At 43.6% G+C, this 24628-nt stretch overlaps 1 protein-coding gene across 1 annotated transcript in view; it reads left to right on the forward strand.

Moving 5' to 3' along the window:
• LOC109421132 (MOXD1 homolog 2-like) overlaps window positions 1-24628 on the forward strand; it is a 404404-nt gene that overhangs the window by 249494 nt on the left and 130282 nt on the right. Inside the window, exon 4 of the mRNA XM_029875425.2 lies at window positions 14633-14902. Within this exon, the coding sequence (XP_029731285.1) occupies window positions 14633-14902 (270 nt within the window). The remainder of the gene's footprint in view (window positions 1-14632; window positions 14903-24628) is intronic.

Genomic DNA, 24628 nt, shown 5'->3' on the forward strand with positions numbered 1-24628 from the left:
GTAAAAAACGTTTAACATTTGTTTATTTTGTTTCATTTTACAAAGTAGGAGCTAAAATCTACGAATGAACAAGCTTAGCGTCTGTCGGATTCGTGATTTCGTACATGATACAACTCCATTTGTACTGTTTCAGCATGGTGGTACGAATGGACCGTATATTATACGCAAATTGATTTCAATTTACGAAAACTGGTTTTACGAAGCATATTCGTTGAGGTTTAACGAAAGAATATTCTGAGTGAAAAGACACAACGAGTATAACGGAGAAAATGTTTTAAAATGTTCTTTAGTTCTTTTTTCATTTATTGATTTAAATTAGTGAACATAACGTATGGCTTACAATCAATCTTCTTACAAAAGTAAACTCAAACTCTTTGACGCAACGATTTCAGGGTGCATACTACACATGTTATGCATTTATAGTAGTTTCTATACGAAATTATAATTGCTTCAAAGATTCTGTAATTTTATTGATGTACTAGACTCAGGAATCTAGTGCGAACTTTTGCCCCACTGCCGAGGTTTGAACAATGTCCCTTTCTGCAAGAAGCACTAGTAGTTTATTGGGGATGGTAACATAAGGCTGAATTTCAAAAGGCTGAATGCACATAAGGCTGAATACAAAAGGCTGAAACTATGGATATGTAACAAAAGGCTTAAATTACAAAAGGCTGAAATTACAAAAGGCTGAAATAACAAAAGGCTGAAAACATGGATTTCAGGCCTGTGTGGGCTTCGTGGGCGAGCGGTTAGCGGTGTCAGTCGTTCAGGTGTCTCGTAAGCATCGGAGTGTGGGTTCGATTCCCGCTCCAGTCGGGGAAAACTTTTCGTGAAACGAAAAATTCTCCACTGGGCCACTGGGTGTTATATGTGTTGTCCGTTGTCAAATGTTAGTATTGTTCAGTCTGTAGAGGCCGCAAGGTCGAAGACGGTGTAATTGTCTTTTTTGAAAAGGCACTTAGCCGAATGGGTTATAATGATTTTAATTCTAAGGAGGATTACTAGTTGTACAGTATTACTAGTAACAATAATATTACAATATTACTAGTTGTCCCATGTACAGCCTAGTTGAACGGTTAAATTATGATCTATGCATATACCTCGAAAGAACAACCAATCTTAAAAGCGGGAAAAATCTCCGATGGGACAGTAAGTATTGTGGCCGCAAATAGTACAATGTAACGACTAAGTGGAAAGGTTTGATGATAATATCTCCATACTAATAACTCTCCCATGATAGATTTTTTTCTTTTTTTAAATAGGCTGTTCTTTTGTGGTATATGCATATATTCAGTGCTGGCATTCTTACCAATGTGTAAATTGCAGCGAGCTTCTGCGTGCGCATATTCCTTAAAAACGATTTATCAGAGATTTCTCCTTCTTTTGAACATAGGCTGTTCTTACTGTGTTTGGATGTTATAGCTGCAGCTTTTTTTTTCTCAAAGATGTTGCTTCTTTTAAAATGTTGAAAGAACAATAATTTAAGTTCAGGTGTTGAAGCTGCTTCCTTTTTACCAGAAGTTTCTCCTTCTTGTAAACATAGGCTATTCTTTCAAATAGTATTGTATTCGAACTGAACGTGAGCCGAAAATGAATTGAACACTTAAAATTTTTTGGACGACAAAGAATTGAACTTGCCTGTCAGAGCTTTTGCTGCTTAAGAACATTATTTGGCTCTGAGTTCATTAGCGCTTATCTTCATCATTAAATCCTATGTGCCTTCTTTCCTAGGACTAGGACCTTGTGCCGCATCTCCATGTTTGGACGATATTATGTTATGTCACGGGAAAATGCGTCACATTGGTACGAGGGCGGAGCGGACCTGGTATGATGGTTAGAACACTTGACTATCACGCCGAGGAATTGGGATCGAATCCCACTCCCGACAAGCTCACAAAATGTGAGTTCTTCCTTCGGAAGGGAAGTAAAGCGTGGGTCCCGAGATGAACTAGCCTTGAGCTAAAAATCTCGTTGGTACGACATTGTGGTCTCGGATATTGAAATACAGCTCTAGGCACTCGGATTTTTCGAAACACACGATAGTCGGGCTTGTTCACTCTCTCAATGGAAGGAGATTCTTAATCGAATTAATCCAAAAGATTGCTAAAATTGACGAAAAAATGGCACAAATATGGGGTCTATAGTTAGCCTAGTGGTTAAGGCTATGGATCGCCAATCCGGAGACGGCGTGTTCGATTCCCGTTCCGGTCGGGAAAATTTTCTCGACTCCCTGGGCATAGTGTATCATTGTGCTTGCCTCACAAGGTACAAAATTCATGCAATGGCAGGCAAAGAAAGCCCTCCAATTAATAACTGTGGAAGTACTCAAAGAACACTAAGTTGGAGAGAGGCAGGCCAAGTTCCAGGAAGAACGTAGAGCCGTACAGAAGAAGAATGACCATTTTAGTTTCACAGATACCAGGGTAACATGTTAGTCAGCATGCTACGGGTGCAGTTCTTTCCATTAGTTTATCCCTCGTTCAATTTGCATGTTCAAATATATTTGATCGCAGTGTGCCGAGTATGAACTTCAACGCAAATTGATCACACTGTGGTGCTGCAATTTGGTTCTGAACTCCTATGCGCACAACATTGCTTGACATATATGGGAAATAGTTTCTGTCGACGCGAATAAAGCGGTATAGTCCCCGGAGTTCTGGAAAACCCGAAAATCTCCTACGTTAATACATTATTGAGCTGAGGAGGGGTGAAGTATAATAAAGTTTTTATTTCCTGTCATGGTCCTTGAGCAAGGATGGACTTCTAACGATAAATGATACACCATACGAACAATCAAAGATAGCCGTTGCTCTTGCGGTAGCATGATGCGACACCCTCGCGCTGTGCTCGTATCATAGAGCAATCAAACATCTGATGCACGCTTTATCACGGGATCTATCGTTATCGGATCATGTTACAAGTCGCGATAAACTTTATTCATCACGATTATGGCCGCTTTTGCATCTGGAACCAAAATTCATGATCTGGAATATTACATTCATATGCAGATCGTGAAGTTTCAGCATTCTTATTGCTGCACAAAAAAAGACCGAAAATCGAAATTTATCATTTCGACTTCATGATAACGATCGCATCGCGGCCGCACATGCCGAGCGATTCGTTATTCGCGGAGCATGGATTGTTATGAATGCTTGACGACAAAATTCAATCGTTGTTGCTATGATCGCGCGATGCCTTCCAACCGCGACATATTTGGGATCCTATCATGATCACTAGATTTCCATCCTTGTCCTTGAGAAACTTAATCAGGAATGGCCAACTGATGGACTGACGACCAGAATCTACTCGTTTGGGCAATTTTATGATTTTCGATGGTTCACGCCGCTAACTCCGTTACTGTATTGTATTAAATTATATGATTGAAAATCTGGATTTTCCAAAACCCAAGTTGACCGGAATGGTACGCTCAAATATGATTCCAATAGCAGAAGAGATTCTGAATCTAATGAGCTCCAAATGTTCGAAATCTGTGGAAACATGGTGGGGGTATAGCCATTTCAGTTTCGCGGATCCCACGGTACCCTGCTGGCGTTCAATTTGGAGCTCGTACGCATTAGAAATTTTGAACTGAACAAAGTTCAAACATTTTTGAGCAATAGTTACAATTGTTTGCATCTAAGACTCATTTAACCTAGTTTCCGTGTTATACAAAATACTTCAAACGAGAGGAAATGAAATGTTGGCGATTTTTTTTGTCAATTTGAGTTTAGTATTTGTGGAGTATTGGCCGATATGATACTGAATAAAGTTCATTAACATAGACATTATGATAACGAAATCCATAATATTATGATCCACTCGAATGTGTTTTCATCAGTTTGAGTCTTAGCTCACGTGACCAGATGCCCATTCGATGGATAGTCCAATCGACTAAATGTCATATACTTCCTCTTCCGTAAAATGGGTTTTGACCGAATGTTCATTTGACCAAATGTCCGTTCGACCAAATTTCCAAAGATTCTTTTATTTCCTATGATCATTTCAAGTCGAGTCGAATGTTTTTCAAAGATCAATAGATTAGCCATTAATGTTCAAAATGTCATTTGATTCGATTCTCTACAACTTTCAAAACTTTTCAGCCTTTTGATATCTTTCAGCCTTTCGATACCTTTCAGCCTTCTGATGCTTTCAGCCTTTTGATTATTCAGCCTTATGTGTTTCAGCCTTTTAATCATTCAGCCTTATGTGATTCAGCCTTTTGTACGTAACCCGTTTATTGTTTATTCGAGTGCACCTCGCGAACTACTATGGAATAACACTTCTCCGACATCAAGAGGTTATGAGATTCTTCTTCCTGTTACTACTACAAATTCTTATTCCAAAAGGTCCAAAAATTCTATCAAAACACCGATAAACACATTTTTTCGCATTACTCTGAAACACCATAACGAAATCGTTCCATTTTTTATTGACAAGTTGCTGACCTGATTATGTGTCGAACCCATACAGATTTGTTTGGGTTCTTAACTCTTGCTCAGAAAATGACCCACTGCGAACTTTTGCCCCGCATTGCTCTATCATTCATGCAGGGCTCTGACGTGTTCGTACGGAAAAAGTAATTGGGAATTTCGGTCGGAAACGCACCGAAAACGAGAAAGTTTGAAATTTCGTTGCCAAAAAACACAGTTTTACGACGATTGCCGGGACAGCTAGTCTATTTATATAAAAAAATGCAGTGGCATACGTGGGACCGCGCATAAATTGCGAACGGAAGGTTCTATATAGATCGTCTTGGTTTTATTCTGTTTCACCCAAGGAAGGTTTGTGAGGCAAAAAATATGGAGAAATAGCGATTTTTTGAAACACAGTAGGCAAGACAAAGATTTCTGAGAGCAGCTAGTTATATGTATGTATAATACAGCCATGGACTTTTGAGTGAATTTCAGTTAGTAAAAAAAATACCAGTGAATTCGTCAGCTGCAGAGCGATAATCCTTCATGAATTCCTTCAGGCTTTCCTTCAGAAGTTTCTGCTGAATTCCACCATAAATTCCTTCTATTCTTGCCATGGAAATTTATTCTCAGATTCCTCCTAGAGTTCTCTATGAAACTCATTCTGAAGCTTCTTCTGGAATTCCTCCAGCAGTACCATCAGAGATTGATTTAAGATTTCTTTCTGAAATTTCTCCACTAATTCCTTCGAGGGCCCTTCGGAGTTCCTGCTGAAATAACTCCAGCAGTTTCTTCTGTTGTTCCTTCAGAAATTAATTCTGAGAATCTACGAGAAGTTTCTTGTTTGATGCGTCAAAAATTTCATTTTTGAATTTCTTTTTTTTTTAGATTATCTTTAGCAATTCCTTTTGAAAATTCTTCAAAAGTTTCTCCTGTGATTTTTCAAGAAGTCCTTTTTGAGGAGGATTCCTTCTAGAAGTTCCAAGGGATTTATACAAGAGTGCTTTTAAAGATTTGTCACTCAGTATATTTTAATCGTTCCTTCAGAGTTCGTATCCTTTTAGGATTTCTTCAAGAACCTTCTGGGATATTTCAAGGAATTTCTTCTGAGATTCCTTCTTTTAACAAATCCGGGACTCTGCCAGGAATACCTTCTTGGATTCCGTTAGGAGTTCCTCCCGTAAACAGGCGCTCAGGAATATAGATGTAAACCCTCCTCTTTCCTGTCAGCCTACGATCAAAGTTCTTATCGAAGTTGGTTATCCGATCTTTCCTAAAGTTGCTCGCACCCCAGCCGGCGGTGCCTCGGTCGGGGAAGTAGAAATAGGAATTGCTGGGAAAAGGGTTACTGTATCATAAGTTTTCTAGCCTATACCATGTTGCCTATGCAATTGATCAGATAGTATAAGATCGTTTAAATTTGTAAAGTTTGATCAATATATTCAGAATATTTGTTTCCTGCTTCAATCATTGCTGAAAAATACTTACACTCCCTTCGTTCATGCTACAAGCTACATCCATTTCAGTCCCCTCTCTAAGTGAGGGAGATAAACAACTCCCAATCAGGTCACTGTAATCTCTCCCCAAGTGCAATAACTTCCATTTCTGTCCTAATTTTCCTACGTGACACAAATGTTTGTTCGCATTCTCAGTCTGTACATTCCGTCCTCGACGTTACTCCACACAGTAGACACCGAACAAAGATAGGAATCAAACTAATTTCCAAGTGTTAAAGTTCAATTCCAACCGTCACTCCGTCGGTCGGTCGGTCGGTCGTCCCTTTCATATCCGGATCGAATAGTCAAAAATGACACCACGCACCATAGCAAGGGGCGGAATAAGCGGGTCATCATTCCGCCCCGCATTAATAATCACAAGAGTTAAAACAACTTTTCCAATTAGTTTCCGAAAGTTTCGAGGAACCGGGCGGAAAACCGACAATGACAATCCGAGCCACAGAGAGACAGACACAGCGCAGCGTGGTGACGGTCGTCGGTGTCGTTTGTTTCCGGCTGTGTGGGTTTACGCCACCCTGTCCCAACTGTAGGGTCGAAAGCCGCCGGGAGGCAGAGGTTAGAGGGGCATCGTAAGCCGAAGCCGACGGAGGAACAAAAGAGCCATAGAATGAGACGGATGAAGTTACACAGAATACACATTAAAATCTGATGATGCTTTATTTATTGTGTAATTAATTTGTACCACTTTTGGAGACCTTGAAGATTGTCCCAGTGGGATTTTCGGGGCAGATTTTGTGTGCTTCGTGATGGAGGAACATGATGGCGATTGCTCATTTTGGCAGACGTCGTAGGCCTAAGTGTGGGTTGTTTTGATATTCCTGGGGAGGCGGAGACTTGTATTTTGTTTGTGTGACATCAATAAAGTATTCTGTGTATAGCACAGAAAGGCACTCACTATTATAAAATGGCATAAAAATCTCTTAAAAAATGTTTCCAAAAATCAACTCAACATGTTTGAGCACAAGAGAAAAAGGAAAATTTACAAAAACATGATGCTCTCGTTTTCTCTAGAACTAGAATGCAAATCGTATTCGTCACACATCAACGAAACCAAACCACCCCGAATCAAAACTAAATTTCTCACCCCACTCTCATGGGATATTGCACCCCAAACCGAATCACGCACCCATCCGCCACCGATTTCCGTTCAATCGTTATTAATTCCTGATTCGAAATTAAATTTTGCACACAAAATGATAATTGATAAACCATGAAACGAAACAGATAAAATTTCATGCTTCATAATTCCATTATTACGTTGCACGGTGCATCCGAGCCCGAGCCGGAGCCGGAGCCTTCCAATCGCAGAGCCGCACCAAGCTGCATTCCGTATTCCGATAATTTCTCTTTCTCTTAATTTTTATTATTCCTCCGTGGCAGCCGACGATACCATTGCTGCTGCTCCCGACACATTCTGTTCAATCCCTGTTGTTTTCCCGGAGTTTTTCCGGTGAAAGCGGTATCGCTGCACTGCACTGCGTTCGGATGCTGCTGCTACTGCTGATGCTGGTTGGCAGTACAGGCTTCCGATTGGTTTCGGTGCGAGAATTTGCACACAAAACAGCACCCTCCGGGCACCTTTCGGTTGTTTTGGTTGCCAGGAAGCGTGACCCGAGTAGGATGAAAATATTAAACAGTACTTGACATATTTAAGTAAAGTTATCATCAAATATATATATATTTTTTTACTTTTGTGGGAGGATGCAAAATTAGTCTGGCTTAATTGGGGGTGCCTGTATCAATCAAAATTATTTTCTGCTCCACGTTGAAGTTTTTGCATGCATTTTTTATGGGCTTACCCATAACTGGTACACGATGTTTAGAAGTGTGGAAAGATGCCAAAAGTTTAAGGATAATAATTTTACGGCTGTTCGAGCCCGTATGAAGTTGGTTATCAATATAACCTTTCTTTTCTCGAACAGCCTCAATAGCTGTGTAGTGTCAGTAGCGATAGTCACAATTGGCTAAGAATAACACTACGGACCGCCTGTTCTGGTGGTAAGAGTCCTTTAAACAGGTCACCCTTAATTTATGGTGCACGCTATGTCCAAAGGAAAGTATTATGAAAAGTGATTGTACCTCAAAATTTATTCACTAGAACCATATTTTTGGACATCTAGAGTCAGAAAATGTGTGGTTTAAAATAATCCATCTTGGGTTTTTTCCCATACATTTTTATATGGGACGAAATTGACCTTAAAATGACTTTTTTTCTATATTTAAAATATCAAAAAACCCAAGATGAAACATTTTCAACCGCACTGATTCTGGAACTAGAAGTCCAAAGGTACGATCCTAGGGAATAACATTTCGGTTCATTCGATTTTCATAATACTTCCCTTCGGACATAGCGTTTGGTGTGATGCGACTATATGCTTACCGTGCCAAGGAATGAATGGGGTCTAATAAAAACATAAGGCGCCCTCCACAGTATTTTGCTCTTACTGCGCTTACCGGAGCAAGGGTGCAGTTGACCTTGTGTTTCTCCGAGACAATCAGCTGCCTTTCCTTAGTCTCACTTGATGCTAAAAAAGGGCGGGTGATAAAGATGTTGTTAATTAGTTTGAATTTTCACCTATACGGTTTCGCATAAATGCAATTTACACAGTCTATTCTGTGTTTCCTCGCCTCTGGCGTTTTCCAATCGATACCGATCTGGTGTTATTGCTGCTGTTATTTGTTGTGTTGTCATTGCGAAAAATTTAATCTTACCTAGTTTGGTGGTGGCTACGGTTAGGATAGCTCAGATCAATCTTCACCATAAAAGAACAGCAACGATCAATCTTTGCAGACTTATGCAAAATGGTACAGCCCAAGTGGCCTTAATCCAAAAGCCTTACTTTCGTAAGGGGAATTTCTATCTTGGAAACCTTGTGAACCCTTACCTACCTTACCGATCAGGCTAAGGCCGGGGTGGCCTCTGCTGTACATAGTAGCTGTCTCCATTCCACTCGGTCCACGGCTGTTTGTATCCAGTTTCGCGCTCTGCGTAGGAGGGTCCGCAGATCGTCCTCCACTTGGTCGACCCACCTAGCTCGCTGCGCTCCACGTCTTCTTGTACCGGTCGGATGACTCTCGAGAACCATTTTAGTCGGGTTGCTATCCGACATCCTGATGACGTGACCTGCCCACCGTAGCCTCCCGATTTTCGCGGTATGGACGATGGTTGGTTCTCCCAGTAGCTGATGCAGCTCGTGGTTCATTCGCCTTCTCCAAGTCCCGTCTTCTATCTGCACTCCGCCGTAGATGGTACGCAACACCTTCCGTTCGAAAACTCCAAGGGCGCGTTGGTCCTCTGCACGTAGGGTCCATGTTTCGTGCCCATAGAGGACGACCGGTCTGATCAACGTTTTGTAGATGGTTAACTTTGTGTTACGGCGAACTTTATTCGATCGTAGAGTTCTGCGGAGTCCAAAGTAGGCACGATTCCCTGCCACAATGCGCCTCTGAATTTCTCTGCTGGTGTCGTTATCGGTGGTCACCAGTGAGCCCAAGTACACGAATTCTTCAACCGCCTCGATTTCATCACCGTCGATATAAATTCGGGGTGGCGGGCGCGGTGATTCCTTCCTGGAGCCCTTTGCCATCATGTACTTTGTCTTTGACACATTAATGACTAATCCGATTCGCCTGGCTTCACTCTTTAGACGGATGTACGTTTCCGCCATCGTCTCAAATTTACAAGCAATAATATCAATATCATCAGCGAAACCAAGCAACTGAACGGACTTCGTGAAAATCGTACACTCGTGTTTACTCCCGCTCTCCTTATTACATCCTTTAACGCAATGTTGAACAGCAAGCACGAAAGACCATCACCTTGCCGTAAACCTCTGCGAGATTCGAAGGGACTCGAGAGTGTCCCTGATACTCGAACTACACACATCACTCGATCCATCGTCGCCTTGATCAATCGTATCAGTTTATCCGGGAATCCGTATTCGTGCATAACCTGTCATAGCTGTTTTCGATCTATTGTATCATACGCCGATTTGAAATCGATGAACAAGTGATGTGTGGGCACGTTGTATTCGCGGCATTTCTGCAACACCTGGAGGATGGCGAACATTTGGTCTGTTGTAGCGCGTTCACCCATGAATCCAGACTGATATTGCCCCACGAACTCTCTTGCAATCGGTGATAGACGGCCGCATAAAATTAGGGTGCTTACCTTGTAGGCAGCGCTCAGTAGTGTGATCGCGCGGTAGTTCCCGCAATCCAACTTGTCGCCCTTTTTGTAGATGGGACACACGATACCTTCCATCCATTCCTCCGGTTATACTTCCTCCTCCCAAATCTTGGTAATGACCCAGTGTAGTGCTCTCACCAGTGCTTCTCCACCGTATTTTAGAAGCTCGCTTGGTAGTTGATCTGCTCCAGCGGCTTTGTTATTTTTCAACCGGCCAACCTCCTCCTCAATCTCTTGAAGGTCAGGGGCCGGAAGTCTTTCGTCCTGTGCACATACTCCAAGATCTGTTACCGTGCCACCTTCGGTACATGCAACGTCGCCATTGAGGTGCTCATCGTAATGCTGCCGCCACCTCTCGACCACCTCACGCTCGCTCGTGAGAATATTCCCGTGATTATCTCGGCACATGTCTTCTTGTGGCACAAAGCCTCTGCGCGAGCGGTTCAGCTTCTCGTAGAGCTTTCGAGTTTCCTTAGCGCGGTACAGCACTTCCATCGCTTCGTGATCTCGTTCTTCCTGCTGGCACTTCTTCATCCGGAAGACTGAGTTCTGCCTGTTCCGCGCCTGTTTGTAACGTGCCTCATTCGCTCTCGTACGGTGTTGCAGCATTCTCGCCCATGCTGCATTCTTCTCGTTTTTCAACTGTTCACATTCGCCGTCGTACCAGTCGTTTCTGTGATTCGGAGTTGCGAAGCTTAGTGCTGCAGCCGAGGTACTACCTATGGCGGATCGGATGTCCCTCCAGCCATCTTCAAGTGTAGCTGCACCAAGCTGCTCTTCCGTTGGTAGGGCCACTGCTAACTGCTGCGCGTAGTCTTGAGCCACTACGTTACGAAGTTGCTCGATGTTGAGCCGCGGCGTCCGACTTCGACGCGTGGTCGAAAGTTTTGAGCGCATGCATACAGCGACTAAGTAGTGATCCGAATCTATATTCGCACTGCGGTATGTGCGGACGTTGGTTATATCTGAGAAGAATTTACCGTCGATTAGAACGTGGTCGATTTGGTTTTCTGTTTGTTGGTCGGGTGATCTCCAGGTGGCTTTGTGGATATCTTTGCAGGGGAAGAAGGTGCTTCGGACTACCATACCAAGGGAGGCTGCAAAGTTTACGCATCGCTGGCCGTTATCATTCGATACGGCGTGCAGGCTGTTTCGCCCGATTACCGGTCTGTACATTTCCTCCCTTCCTACCTGCGCGTTCATGTCGCCGACAACGATTTTCACGTCACGCGGCGAGCAACCATCGTATGTTTGCTCTAACTGCGCGTAGAACGCTTCTTTCTCGTCATCGGGTCTCCCTTCGTGTGGGCAGTGGACGTTAATGATGCTGTAGTTGAAGAAACGGCCCTTAACTCTCAACATGCACATCCTAGCGTTGATCAGCTGCCACCCGATCACACGTTGTCGCATCTTGCCCAACACTATAAATCGTGTTCCCAGTTCATTGGTGGTGCCACAGCTTTGGTAGAAAGTAGCCGCTCGATGCCCGCTTTTCCACACTTTCTGTCCAGTCCTACAAAGTTCCTGCAACGCCACGATGTCGAAGTTGCGGGGATGTAGTTCGTCGTAGATTATCCTGTCACATCCTGCGAAACCTAGTGACTTGCAATTCCATGTTCCAAGTTTCCCATCGTAGTCCTTATTTCGTCGCGTGGGTCTTTGCCGATTGTATCGAGTCATATTTTCTCCTATGTTATTCGCAATGGGGATTTTTACGGGTGGCTAATTGGGCCTACGCCAACACTCTTGTCTCGCCGGAGGGCCATCGTGCCAGTTCTGTTTAACGTCCCAACCAACACTGGGACGACCACGCTGATGGGGCTACCACCTTGGATCTAGCTGGGCGTGGTGCAGCGTTTCTTACTCAGCCGCTGGATGCCAGAACAGACGCTGTTTGAGCCGCACCTCCTTGGTGAACAGACACTCGGATCGTACCTCCTCAATCTAGCTGAAGTCAGAAGGACAACAGTGCCCAGGCTGTACTACCAGCTAAGCACACAACTCTTAGCTGGCGGTCTTTGTCATCGCTTGACCCGTGGAAGCATGAGGTAGGAACTTGTGAGGACCAGAGCTATATTGGACGCTCTCTTTATCGACTCACCGTTTTGCAGCCCCAGTTTTGCTAAAACTGAATTTATTGAATTTTAGTATGGGAAATAGCCACAAATTTAGCTAAATCAAAATTTCTCCGATGAAATATTTGCAAACTTTCTATTTATACTATATAACCAAATCTCTGATATTCTATGAAGAAAAAAATCGAGGTACATGAATGTTCAATTGTAATTGAAATGTGGACACCATTAAATTACTACAGGAAATTCTTTGAAAATCGATCAGGTTTTTTTAATTACTCTAGAATTTTATTGAGAAATATCTCGTGGAATGCCTTTAGATTAAAAAAAAATCCTTCATAGATTCCTTATTATCCACAAACAGAAAACCCCATAAGAAATCTTCAGTGATTCTTTCGAAAGTCGCAAGATATATTCGAAAACTTTCTTCAATAATTCTTTCGTGAATTCAAATTTCCCCTGATATTTTTTTTTACAAAAAAAAATCTGTTACAAAATCTTACATGGATTGATTTAACAGAAATTTGTGCAAAGAATTCCAAAGAAAAGCTCTAGCTTTAGCAACTTCTCCTGAGCTTAATTAAGAAAATTTATCAGAAATTCTGTTTAAAATACTTCTGGATTTGCAAAAATTCTTCCAAAAATGCCTCCAGCAATACCTCTAGGAATTCCTCAGGACATTTATTCAATGTTTTCATTTATTCAGAGCATAGAACTTCTTTCACAAATTCTCTCATAAAACCCTTCCACAAATCGTTCGGAAATTTTCTTCAGGGATTGCTTGAAAAATTCCACCGAGGTTTCTTTCAAAACTTTCACTTGGGATTTAATAAAAATAATTAGGAAAATATAAATAATTAGGGGTCTCCAGTTAGCCTAGAGCACGGGTTCCCAACCGGTGTTCCGCGGCCCCCTGGGGGGCCGTGGAGCCAGTCCAGGGGGGCCGCGATGTTATTACAAAAAAATGTTTTTTTTTATTCTATTCAATGGTTTTGGGGTTAACCACTACCAAACCCCTAGGTGCTACCCTCAAAAGCCACAATGAAAACGAATTTTCAATATAAAACGCTTTCAGAAGAAAAAAAAAATTCGGCTGCGCCGCTATTTTTGAGCTTCAGCTCAAATTGAATATACCATATATGATGCCATCATCATTCCTTACAAAATGTCAGTGTGAAAAAAAATATCATTGATCGTCGAAAATCTCTCTCCCAGTAACCTTCTAGCTTCGCCACTGTATCCAAGTAACTCAGTTTCGTGGATTTAATTCATATTTTTTTTTCTAAATAAAACCGTTAGGCCGCAGATGTTCTGACAATGCTCCAAGGGGGTCACCTCCTCAAAAAGGTTGGGAACCCCTGGCCTAGGGGTTAAGGATATGGATCGCCAATCCGGAGACGGCGGGTTCGATTTTCTCGACTCCCTGGGCATCAGTAAGTCAGCTCCAGAGGCACGTTCTCCTCCATTTGGGAAATTTGTGCCACTCCCTGGGCATAGTGTATCATTGTGCTTGCTTCACAATGTACAAATTCATGCAATGGCGGGCGAAGAAGGCCCTTCAATTATTATCTGTGGGAATGCTCAAAGAACACTAAGTTAGAGTGAGACAGGCCAAGTCCCAGTGGGGACGTAGAGTCATGAGGAAGAAGAAGAAGAATTAGAAAAACCTTGCATGGATTGGATATTTTAGTGAAAATTTGTCGAAGGATGCCTATTCCACTGATTTTTTTGGAATATAAAACAGATTTTTTTTCAGAAATTCTTCCAAAGAGGTTTTCTTGATGTTTTCCAGGGATTTTTTGAAAGGTAGACTTCAGATGTCTCTAGAAATATTATCAGGTATTCCATCACAAAATCTCCCATGAATTTCTCGTGAACTACTCCAGGAATGCTTACAAACAATGTGCCGGAAGCCCCTCTAAGAATTCCCTCTGGTTTTGTTTAATAAAATATCCAGAGATTCATTCCGAAATTTTTATCAAGGTGTTCCTTTAGAAATTCCTTCAGAAATTTTTCGAGCAGTTCCTCTAGAAAATAATTTATTTATCTGCGTTGATAAAGTTGACGCATAACCGAATAACTTAATTGTTATCCCCACTCAGTCGGGTTCCCGTCGATGGGAGATGATATCGGCCCGGTTGCGCTCCCGTATGTGCCCTGCCTGGTGGAAAGGGAACTTTTAAAGCGATTTAATGCATTTCCATTTTTCCGAAGCTCAGCGGTAATTATTTGCGCCTGTGGTGTGTGCGTGCGTGTGTGTGTATGTGTTTTCCATCTCGCCCAAGCGCGAACGATTGCAATCGTCCGAGGGCGACGAATTTCAATCAGTTGCATGAATTATTGAGCGGTTTCGGAGCAAATTGCATCGATTTTCGCCTACAATGGATTTAATCTTCTTATTGTTTTTTTTTCTTCTTTGTGTTCGATTTCTATTTGCAGAACGATACAATGAGAGTGATATTCATGTACTCGAAGCATAAGCCGGATAGGGGATCTCTGGTGTTACCGGATCCGTTGGAGGCGTTCAAGGGATCCCGGTCGGTGTTTCTGACGCAGAGGACTAACCAGCATCCGCTGGCGAATGAAGCGCATATCAATATCTTGGAATTGCGGAATATGGATGTGGAGCTGCCGGAAAGTGACGAGAGTTTGTACTGGTGTAAAATCTTCAAGCTGGATGACTTCCAGCAAAAGCATCATCTGGTTCGGGTGAGTACATTCGAAAGTAAGACATGAACAAATCATTTTCAGAAAACAAATGAACTTCTCAAAATTTTGAAAAAGCTGGAGTAATTTATTTTTTCTAAGCTGTTGAAGAATTGAATTTTATCACCGACTATTTAGTTTTGGTGATATTACAGTGGAAAACAGTCACAAGACATAATTTGGTAATGTGGTAATTCTGAAAAGCTGCATGATATAACTATGTTGCATGGATTTTATTCAGTTCATTCACCTTGAAATTGATGAGCTCGTATCCAAAGATAACCTCATTCCACGTATCCAACGATGCGAATAAGTTGTTTACTCGAACACACTCCAAAAAACTGCCATCCGATCGGATCTACAACGTGATTTCTTGACTCCTCTTCCAGCACACTAACTCCCACTCTCATCTCATCGTCAAAGTTCGCATCAGATTTGGTCACGTTCTCATTTCGAGCAAATGGAACGGAATTGATTTGGGAATCCACGGAAAAACTTTCACTTCTACACGTATCTCGAGTAACGGCACGAGTGGGATACATAAGACGAAGGACTGCGGGAGGATTGGGGACGCGGGTTGAGTCGTCTGTTTTCATTCATCATGCCATCATCATCAATATTGTCATCGTCGAATGGTTTCAAAGAACGTGTCCGTAGGAGCTCATGCCACACTGCCAAGTGCCGTTTCCGTTATGGTATCCTTTCGAACGTCGGCTTGTTGGATGGGCCTTTAGAATACATATCTCTAGTTATAAGAGATGCTAAAGTTTTCATAGATTTCACCCCTGCAATTCCTCCTGAAATTTCACCACAATTTCCTCCAATAAATCCACCAGGGATTCCTCCTGGAATTATAACTTTAACTCCTCAAGAAATTCCTGCAGGAGCTCCAAGAAGAGTTCCTCCAGGAAATCTACTAGAAATTCCTCCAGAATTTCCTACAGGAATTCCTCCAGCAATAACGTCTGGGATTCCTCCAGGGATTCCTCCAGGGATTCTTCCAAGAATTCCTCCAGGGATTCCTCCAGGGATTCCTCCAGGGATTCCTCCAGGAATTCCTCCAGGGATTCCTCCAGGGATTCCTCCAGGGATTCCTCCAGGAATTCCTCCAGGGATTCCTCCAGGAATTCCTCCAGGGATTCCTCCAGGAATTCCTCCAGGGATTCCTCCAGGAATTCCTCCAGGGATTCCTCCAGGAATTCCTCCAGGGATTCCTCCAGGAATTCCTCCAGGGATTCCTCCAGGAATTCCTCCAGGAATTCCTCCAGGGATTCCTCCAGGAATTCCTCCAGGGATTCCTCCAGGAATTCCTCCAGGGATTCCTCCAGGAATTCCTCCAGGGATTCCTCCAGGAATTCCTCCAGGGATTCCTCCAGGGATTCCTCCAGGGATTCCTCCAGGGATTCCTCCAGGAATTCCTCCAGGGATTCCTCCAGGAATTGCTCCAGGAATTCCTCCAGGAATTCTTCCAGGGATTCCTCCAGGAATTCCTCCAGGGATTCCTCCAGGAATTCCTCCAGGGATTCCTCCAGGAATTCCTCCAGGGATTCCTCCAGGAATTCCTCCAGGGATTCCTCCAGGAATTCCTCCAGGGATTCTTCCAGGGATTCCTCCAGGAATTCTTCTAGGGATTCCTCCAGGGATTCCTCCAGGAATTCCTCCAGGGATTCCTCCAGGAATTCCTCCAGGGATTCCTCCAGGGATTCCTCCAGGAATTCCTCCAGGAATTCCTCCAGCAATTCCTCCAGGAATTCCTCCAGCAATTCCTCCAGGAATTCCTTTAGGAATTCCTCCAGGAATTCCTCCAGGAATTCCTCCAGCAATTCCTCCAGGAATCCCTCCAGCAATTCCTCCAGGAATTCCTCCAGCAATTCCTCCAGGAATTCCTCCAGCATTTCCTCCAGGAATTCCTCCAGGAATTCCGTCAGCAATTCCTCCAGGAATGGCTCCAAGGATTCCTCCAGGAATTCCTCCAGGGATTCCTCCAGGAATTCCTCCAGGAGTTCCTCTAGGAATTCCTCCAGAGATTCCTCCAGGGATTCCTCCAGGAATTCCTCCAGGGATTCCTCCAGGAATTCCTCCAGGGATTCCTCCAGGAATTCCTCCAGGGATTCCTCCAGGAATTCCTCCAGGGATTCCTCCAGGAATTCCTCCAGGGATTCCTCCAGGAATTCCTCCAGGGATTCCTCCAGGAATTCCTCCAGGAATTCCTCCAGGAGTTCCTCCAGGAGTTCCTCTAGGAATTCCTCCAGAGATTCCTCCAGGAATTCCTCCAGGGATTTTTCCAGGAATTCCTCCAGGGATTTCTCCAGGGATTCCTCCAGGGATTCCTCCAGGTATTCCTCCAGGAATTCCTCCAGGAATTCCTCCAGGGATTCCTCCAGGAATTCTTCCAGGGATTCCTCCAGGAATTCTTCCAGGAATTCCTCCAGGAATTCTTCCAGGAACTCCTCCAGGAAATCTTCCAGGGATTCCTGCAGGAACTCTCCCAGGAATTCCTCCAGGAAATCCTCCAGGGATTCCTCCAGGAATTCCTCCAGGGATTCCTCCAGGAATTCCTCCAGGGATTCCTCCAGGAATTCCTCCAGGGATTCCTCCAGGAATTCCTCCAGGGATTCCTCCAGGAATTCCTCCAGGGAGACCTACAGGGAGACCTCCAGGGATGCCTCCAGAAATTTTCTCAGGGATTCCCCCAGGAATTCTTCCAGGGATTCCTCAAGGAATTCGTCCAGAAATTCCTCCAGGAATTTGTCCAGAAATTCCTATAGGAGTTCCTCCATGAATTCCTCCAGTGATCCTCTAAGAATTCCTACAGGGTTCTCCTAAGATTTTTACCAGGAAATCTTCCAGGGATTCCATTTTGAATACTTCCGTACTCTACCATGGATCCTGATTAGAAATTCTTCCAGAAAATCTGAAACTCTCTGCAATAAGCCACAAATGTCTTGTAGGATCCGATCTTATTGGCTTTATGTGCTTCCATTTTTTTTAAATGTCGCAAAATCCTTCTGCTTCCCTCATCAGTTTTTATCAAACCTGATCCCTGTCGTCTGTATCCCCAAATCGATTCCTGCACGTTCATATCTTCATTTATGCAAATTAACCCAAACGACAACCAGTATAACGATGATGATGATGATGATTCTGTCGACGATTGAGCCGGATCATTGAGCAGCAAGAGGGAAGCTCTTTTTTGCTCCGGTCTGCACCACACACTCACACGAACCAGATGAACTGATAGCTGTTTACGATTCCAATAAACTCCTCCTGTTCTTATCTAGTTTTGCCTATTTTCCTCCTTTTTCATCATGTCTTCATTTTAAATCAGCCTTTCCCGGAGGGGTTTGTGGGCTGCGACACGAATCAAATGCTCCTCTCTCTAGAAATTCGACAGCCGATCAATCTCGAACCGACGACGACGACGACGTCGAGCAACCAGGAGCAACAGAAGCCGAGCCTAGATTTCTATCCGGTTTTCTATTCAACGAAAAACCTCGTTCGGTTTATCAGCAAGCCGTATTTGGGAGCTGGAACTGGAATCGAATGGAATGCTTCTACTACGGGGGGTATGCGGAACTTTTGGCGATATCGCTCTTTGTCGGCGAAACGTTCGACAGTGCGTTGCCGCACAAACAAATACACGACGACGAGATTATCTGCGCCTTCTCGAAAACTCCAAGTTAACAAGATTTCCTCCATGGTTCATGCTATGTAAAGCCACAAGTTTCTTAGAGTTGAACCCATTAGCGTACGTAGAAAAGGCTATGGGGGAGTCGACTTAGTCATGGTTTAATTTTAGATATTCAGTGTGGTATTTTTGGGAAATTCTTTTCACTTATTCTAAGAATTCACATAGTTAATAGGGAATTCCATAAGGTATTCTTCTGGGAATTCCACCAGGAACTCGTCCTGGAATTCTTCCAAGAATTCTGCCAAAAGTTCGACCAGGTTGTCCACCAGAAATTCCTCCAGAAATTCCACCAAGAATTTCACCAGGAATTCTACAAGGAATTCCTCCAACAATTTCGCAGAGTATTCTTCCAAGAATTCAATGAGCAATTCTTCCAGGAGTTCCACGAAGAGTTCCTCCAAAAATCAAAAATTCCATTAACAACTTCAATAGGAATTTCACCAGGAATTCCTACATTAACTCAGTCAGAGATTCTTCCAGTAAATCTACTAGGAATTCAATCAGGAATTCCACCACAAATTCCATCATTGATTCCACCAGGGATTCCACAGAGATTCCTCCAAGAAATCGACTACGATTGTTTTTTGGAATTGATCCAGGAAATTGCATCCTTAGTAATCTGAAACCATCACGATCATAAGACCCTTTCAGGAATATTTACTCACTACGCTAATGCTTGTGCCTCAAGAAAAAGGATTCTGGCTGAGAAAGCTTCCTCTTTTCACTGCGATGGCTGCGATAGAGTGAATGCAGTCAACTCTGTTTCCGAACGTGCCTGCAAGCGATTTCGGTTCTGACACACACATAGTTTTCAGCTCTACATATGCGCGCCAGTAGTGGCTGGCCTGACTCGTTTCACTCTCTTTCGGAAAAAGAGTCCCCTCGGGCACCACCGGAAAGAAAGGATTACAGAAAATTTCTAATTAAATTGAAAGAAGTCGGAAATATTTACAATCTTGCCACGCCACAACCGGAAACCGGTTGAAGGCCATTGGAAGACCGGGGACAAACATTCGTCGCTGCAAACGCGGAGCTGCAGACTACAGGGTGCGGCAGGAAAAAATGCGAAAAGTTCAAGGCACTATTACACGCTAAATATGGGGTATATATGTCTATTTTTTCATGACAGTGTATCAGTCAATGTCTATATTCTAGCACTGAAAAATAAGAATGAACATATTTGATGTTTAACATGTGATAATGTAAGCCTAATAAGCGGGTATCAATAAACTGCGCGCCCAATGGTCTTCAAAAAAAATGACTATAACAGTAACAAAATTAGCTTAAATTCAATGAACAACCAGACTACACTGATCCAGAGCCATGTAGTTTCACATACTAGATGAAATAAGTACATATATTTGATGATTTTGTAGAGAAAAATAAAAATTTTGTTTTATCAGATACGAAATTTAGCGACCTGTGTACTTTTCTGCGGTTTGAAAATTCTGATTGTCTTCAGCTTCAGGCGCCGCCCTGCAAAGGTTAGTGACCAAAATGGGAAAATTTTCAATTAATTTTTCAGAAAACTAGCCTATTAGAGATCATGGAACGTTGAAACATAGATTGGCTAACGTCAAATGGACGAAAACGAGGTTTGAAGTTGAAAAACACTTTCGCATTTTTTCCTGCCGCATACTGTACTCACAGGATCCGACGACGAAGGCCGGTGATGGGTAAAGCAATAACATGTTTCTGTGGCGACAAGTGCATAAGTTTACATGCTGATACGGTCCCGAAGATGTATGTTCTAGCATCGCTTCGCAACCGTGGGGCTGTGAGAGAAAGTCAAATGGAAGGGACCGGAAAGATGCCCTGCGGTTTGATGCTTTATCAGTTTCGCATTGCGTTGCGTTGGTTTTCGAATGGGGTTGGACGCATCAAGTTCAAGTTCTGGGGTAGTTTGGTTTCAATCCCAAAAAGAGAGCGAGCACCGAAAAGCTAGTACTCTGTACGATTCTGGAGTGACTTGAGGCTGAAATGCATTAGGGTTGCTACTCGAAGATAGATACTTCATTCAAAAACTGATACACGGTGACATATTTTCATTTCTCTCAAAGTTTAGTGGCCGCTGGGAGGGCTAATGTGACCTTGTGGCTAAGTGATATCAGTCACGTTGAAAAGCTACACTACCTGAAAAGGCATAGCTCACGGTGAAGCGGCCCGTATTCACAACCAGATCAGGATTAGCGAGCTGGGCCGCGTTTGGCGAATATTTAACCCTTTATAAAGCTTGTATGAGCAATAATCGGGACACAGAAATACAGCCGTAACTCTGCAACAGATACATTAAAATTGCTCAAATTTGACCTAATAACGTCATTTAATGTGGTCATTTCACCTACAAAATTTCATGTAAATCGGTGCAATACTTTTTGTTGTAGCAATTAATGAGCACAATGTACGCCATTGAATTTTGTACAGTCCCTAGTTTTGCTTGTCAGCGTTATATCTTTTAAATTTGGCAAAGGAAATCGCTAAAATTTTGCACTCAAATCTATCTATCTACATTTGTTGCATAGGCAAAATTTCAAAAAAATCGATGCACTATCAATAATTTTATAGCCGAAACATGTACTGGGACTGAACGTGATTTTGGCACCTCAAAGAGCAATTAGTCAGCACCCTTTATTGTTTTGATTGTACTATTGAAAGTACTGTACCAATATTCATCAAATTTTGCAGGCATAATATAAACATAATCAACTACCTTCTGTGAAAATTTCATGAAAATTGGCAGGGAAATTCAAAAGTTATGAATAGGCAAACATTTCACATGAAAAACACGAAAAATTTTCACTAACACTCGCTCCTATCAACACCAGTAGCTTTCAAACCAATTGATTAAAGTTGTTGAAATTTTGCAAGAAAAAGTCTCTATAAGTATCATAACTGCCAACGAAATTTCATGATTATAATCACAGAACTTTGAACTGTAGCGTGAAAGAACCATCTTTTATGCGAATGAAAATTGGTCATGATTGTACAAAATGCTTAAAACCAAGTCTGTTTGTTTTTCATCCACAGTTAAAAGTAATGCATCGATTTTTATGAAATTTTGCACAAATAATAAACATTCATCAAAGAGTTCACAGTCAATTATTTGGCCAATTTCGACGATTCATTACAGAGCAACAGCCGTGCTTGTGTGTCCCGATTATTGCGGATACAGGCTTTAAGGCAGTGGCAACAATATTGCCACCTCATAACAATATTTTTTTTCTGCTCACTTGGAAAATATTCCAAACTTTTGTTTTAACTATTGGACACATTTGACCTTTGTCATCACTCATTATTTTTTTGAACCATAACAAACATACTTACCTTACCGATCAGGCTAAGGCCGAGGTGGCCTCTGCTGTACATAGTAGCCTCCTCCATTCCACTCGGTCCATGGCAGTTTGTCTCCAGTTCCGCACTCTACGTAGGGTCCGCAGATCGTCCTCCACTTGGTCGACCCACCTAGCTCGCTGCGCTCCACGTCTTCTTGTACCGGTCGTATGACTCTCGAGAACCATTTTAGTCGGGATGCTATCCGACATCCTGATGACGTGACCGGCCCACCGTAGCCTCCCGATTTTCGCGGTATGGACGATGGTTGGTTCTCTCAGTAGCTGATGCAGCTCGTGGTTCATTCGCCTTCTCCAAGTCCCGTCTTCCATCTGCACTCCGCCGTAGATGGTACGCAACACCTTCCGTTCGAAAACTCCAAGGGTGCGTTGGTCCTCTGCACGTAGGGTCCATGTTTCGTGCCCATAGAGGACGACCGGTCTAATCAACGTTTTGTAGATGGTTAACTTCGTGTTACGGTGAACTTTATTCGATCGTAGAGTTCTGCGGAGTCCAAAGTAGGCACGATTTCCTACCACAGTGCGCCTCTGAATTTCTCTGCTGGTGTCGTTGTCGGCGGTCACCAGTGAGCCCAAGTACACGAATTCTTCAACCGCCTCGATTTCATCACCGTCGATATGAATTCGGGGTGGCGGGCGCGGTGATTCCTCCCTGGAGCCCTTTGCCATCATGTACTTTGTCTTCGACACATTAATGACTAATCCGATTCGCCTGGCTTCACTCTTTAGTCGGATGTACGTTTCCGCCATCGTCTCAAATTTACGAGCAATAATATCAATATCATCGGCGAAACCAAGCAGCTGAACGGACTTCGTGAAAATCGTCCCACTCGTGTTTATCCCCGCTCTCCTTATTACACCCTCTAACGCAATGTTGAACAGCAAGCACGAAAGACCATCACCTTGCTGTAACCCTCTGCGAGATTCGAATGGACTCGAGAGTGTCCCTGATACTCGAACTACGCACATCACTCGATCCATCGTCGCCTTGATCAACCGTATCAGTTTATCCGGGAATCCGTATTCGTGCATAATCTGCCATAGCTTTTCTCGATCGATTGTATCATACGCCGATTTGAAATCGATGAACAAGTGATGTGTGGGCACGTTGTATTCGCGGCATTTCTGCAACACCTAGCGGATGGCGAATATCTGGTCCGTTGTAGCGCGTTCACCCATAAATCCAGCCTGATATTGCCCCACGAACTCCCTTGCAATCGGTGATAGTCGGCGGCATAAAATTTGAGAGAGTATCTTGTAGGCAGCGCTCAGTAGTGTGATCGCGCGGTAGTTCCCGCAATCCAACTTGTCGCCCTTTTTGTAGATGGGGCACACGATACCTTCCATCCATTCCTCCGGTAGTACTTCCTCCTCCCAAATCTTGGTAATGACCCAGTGTAGTGCTCTCACCAGTGCTTCTCCACCGTATTTTAGAAGCTCGCTTGGTAGTTGATCTTCTCCAGCGGCTTTGTTGTTTTTCAACCGGCCAACCTCCTCCTCAATCTCTTGGAGGTCAGGGGCCGGAAGTCTTTCGTCCTGTGCACATACTGCTAGATCTGTTACCACGCCACCTTCGGTACTTTCAACGTCGCCATTGGAGGTGCTCATCGTAATGCTGCCGCCACCTCTCGACCACCTCACGCTCGCTCGTGAGAATATTCCCGTGATTATCTCGGCACATGTCGGCTGGTGGCACAAAGCCTCTGCGCGAGCGGTTCAGCTTCTCGTAGAACTTTCGTGTGTCCTTGGCGCGGTACAGCTCTTCCATCGCTTCGCGATCTCGTTCTTCCTGCTGGCGCTTCTTCATCCGGAAGACTGAGTTCTGCCTGTTCCGCACCTGTTTGTAACGTGCCTCATTCGCTCTCGTACGGTGTTGCAGCATTCTCGCCCATGCCGCATTCTTCTCGTTTTTCAACTGTTCACATTCGCCGTCGTACCAGTCGTTTCTGTGATTCGGAGTCGCGAAGCCTAGTACTGTAACCGAGGTACTACCTATGGCGGATCGGATATCCCTCCAGCCATCTTCAAGTGTAGCTGCGCCAAGCTGCTCTTCCGTTGGTAGGGCCACTGCTAACTGCTGCGCGTAGTCTTGAGCCACTTCTACGTTACGAAGTTGCTCGATGTTGAGCCACGGCGTTCGACTTCGACGCGTGGTGACAACTGTCGAAAGTTTTGAGCGCATGCATACAGCGACTAAGTAGTGATCCGAATCTATATTCGCACTGCGGTATGTGCGGACGTTGGTTATATCAGAGAAGAATTTGTTTACAAAATCAACATACGCTGATTTACGTAGACAGCTGCGATATCAAATCCACGTCCAGCACCCAGTCTTTAGAACCCACCTGGTGCGTAGCTGGCGAAGAGACTCTTCCCGTTTTGTCGAACCCAGTTCTCCCATCGCTCCCTCTGTTCATTTTCACGAACTCTCAGGAATTCCGAGCCTATTTTGGTCTCGCATTCGCAAGCCGTGATTTCCGGAACATTGCGCTTGTGGACTTCCCGTTGCCGCACGGTGTTAGATGGACTGTGCATCCCTATGGAACTTTATGTCTGCCAGACTGTGCGAGAAGCTCCTACTACTTTAGAGCCGCCTGCTACAGCCGATCATTATCAGCGGAATCTGAAACACAGGCCCGTGCACAGAAAAGGTTACAAGGGAGGGGTTTTTCCTAATTTCAGTAAAAG

This window comes from Aedes albopictus, chromosome 3 (assembly GCF_035046485.1).
Source record: "Aedes albopictus strain Foshan chromosome 3, AalbF5, whole genome shotgun sequence".
NCBI classification, from domain to species: domain Eukaryota; kingdom Metazoa; phylum Arthropoda; class Insecta; order Diptera; family Culicidae; genus Aedes; species Aedes albopictus.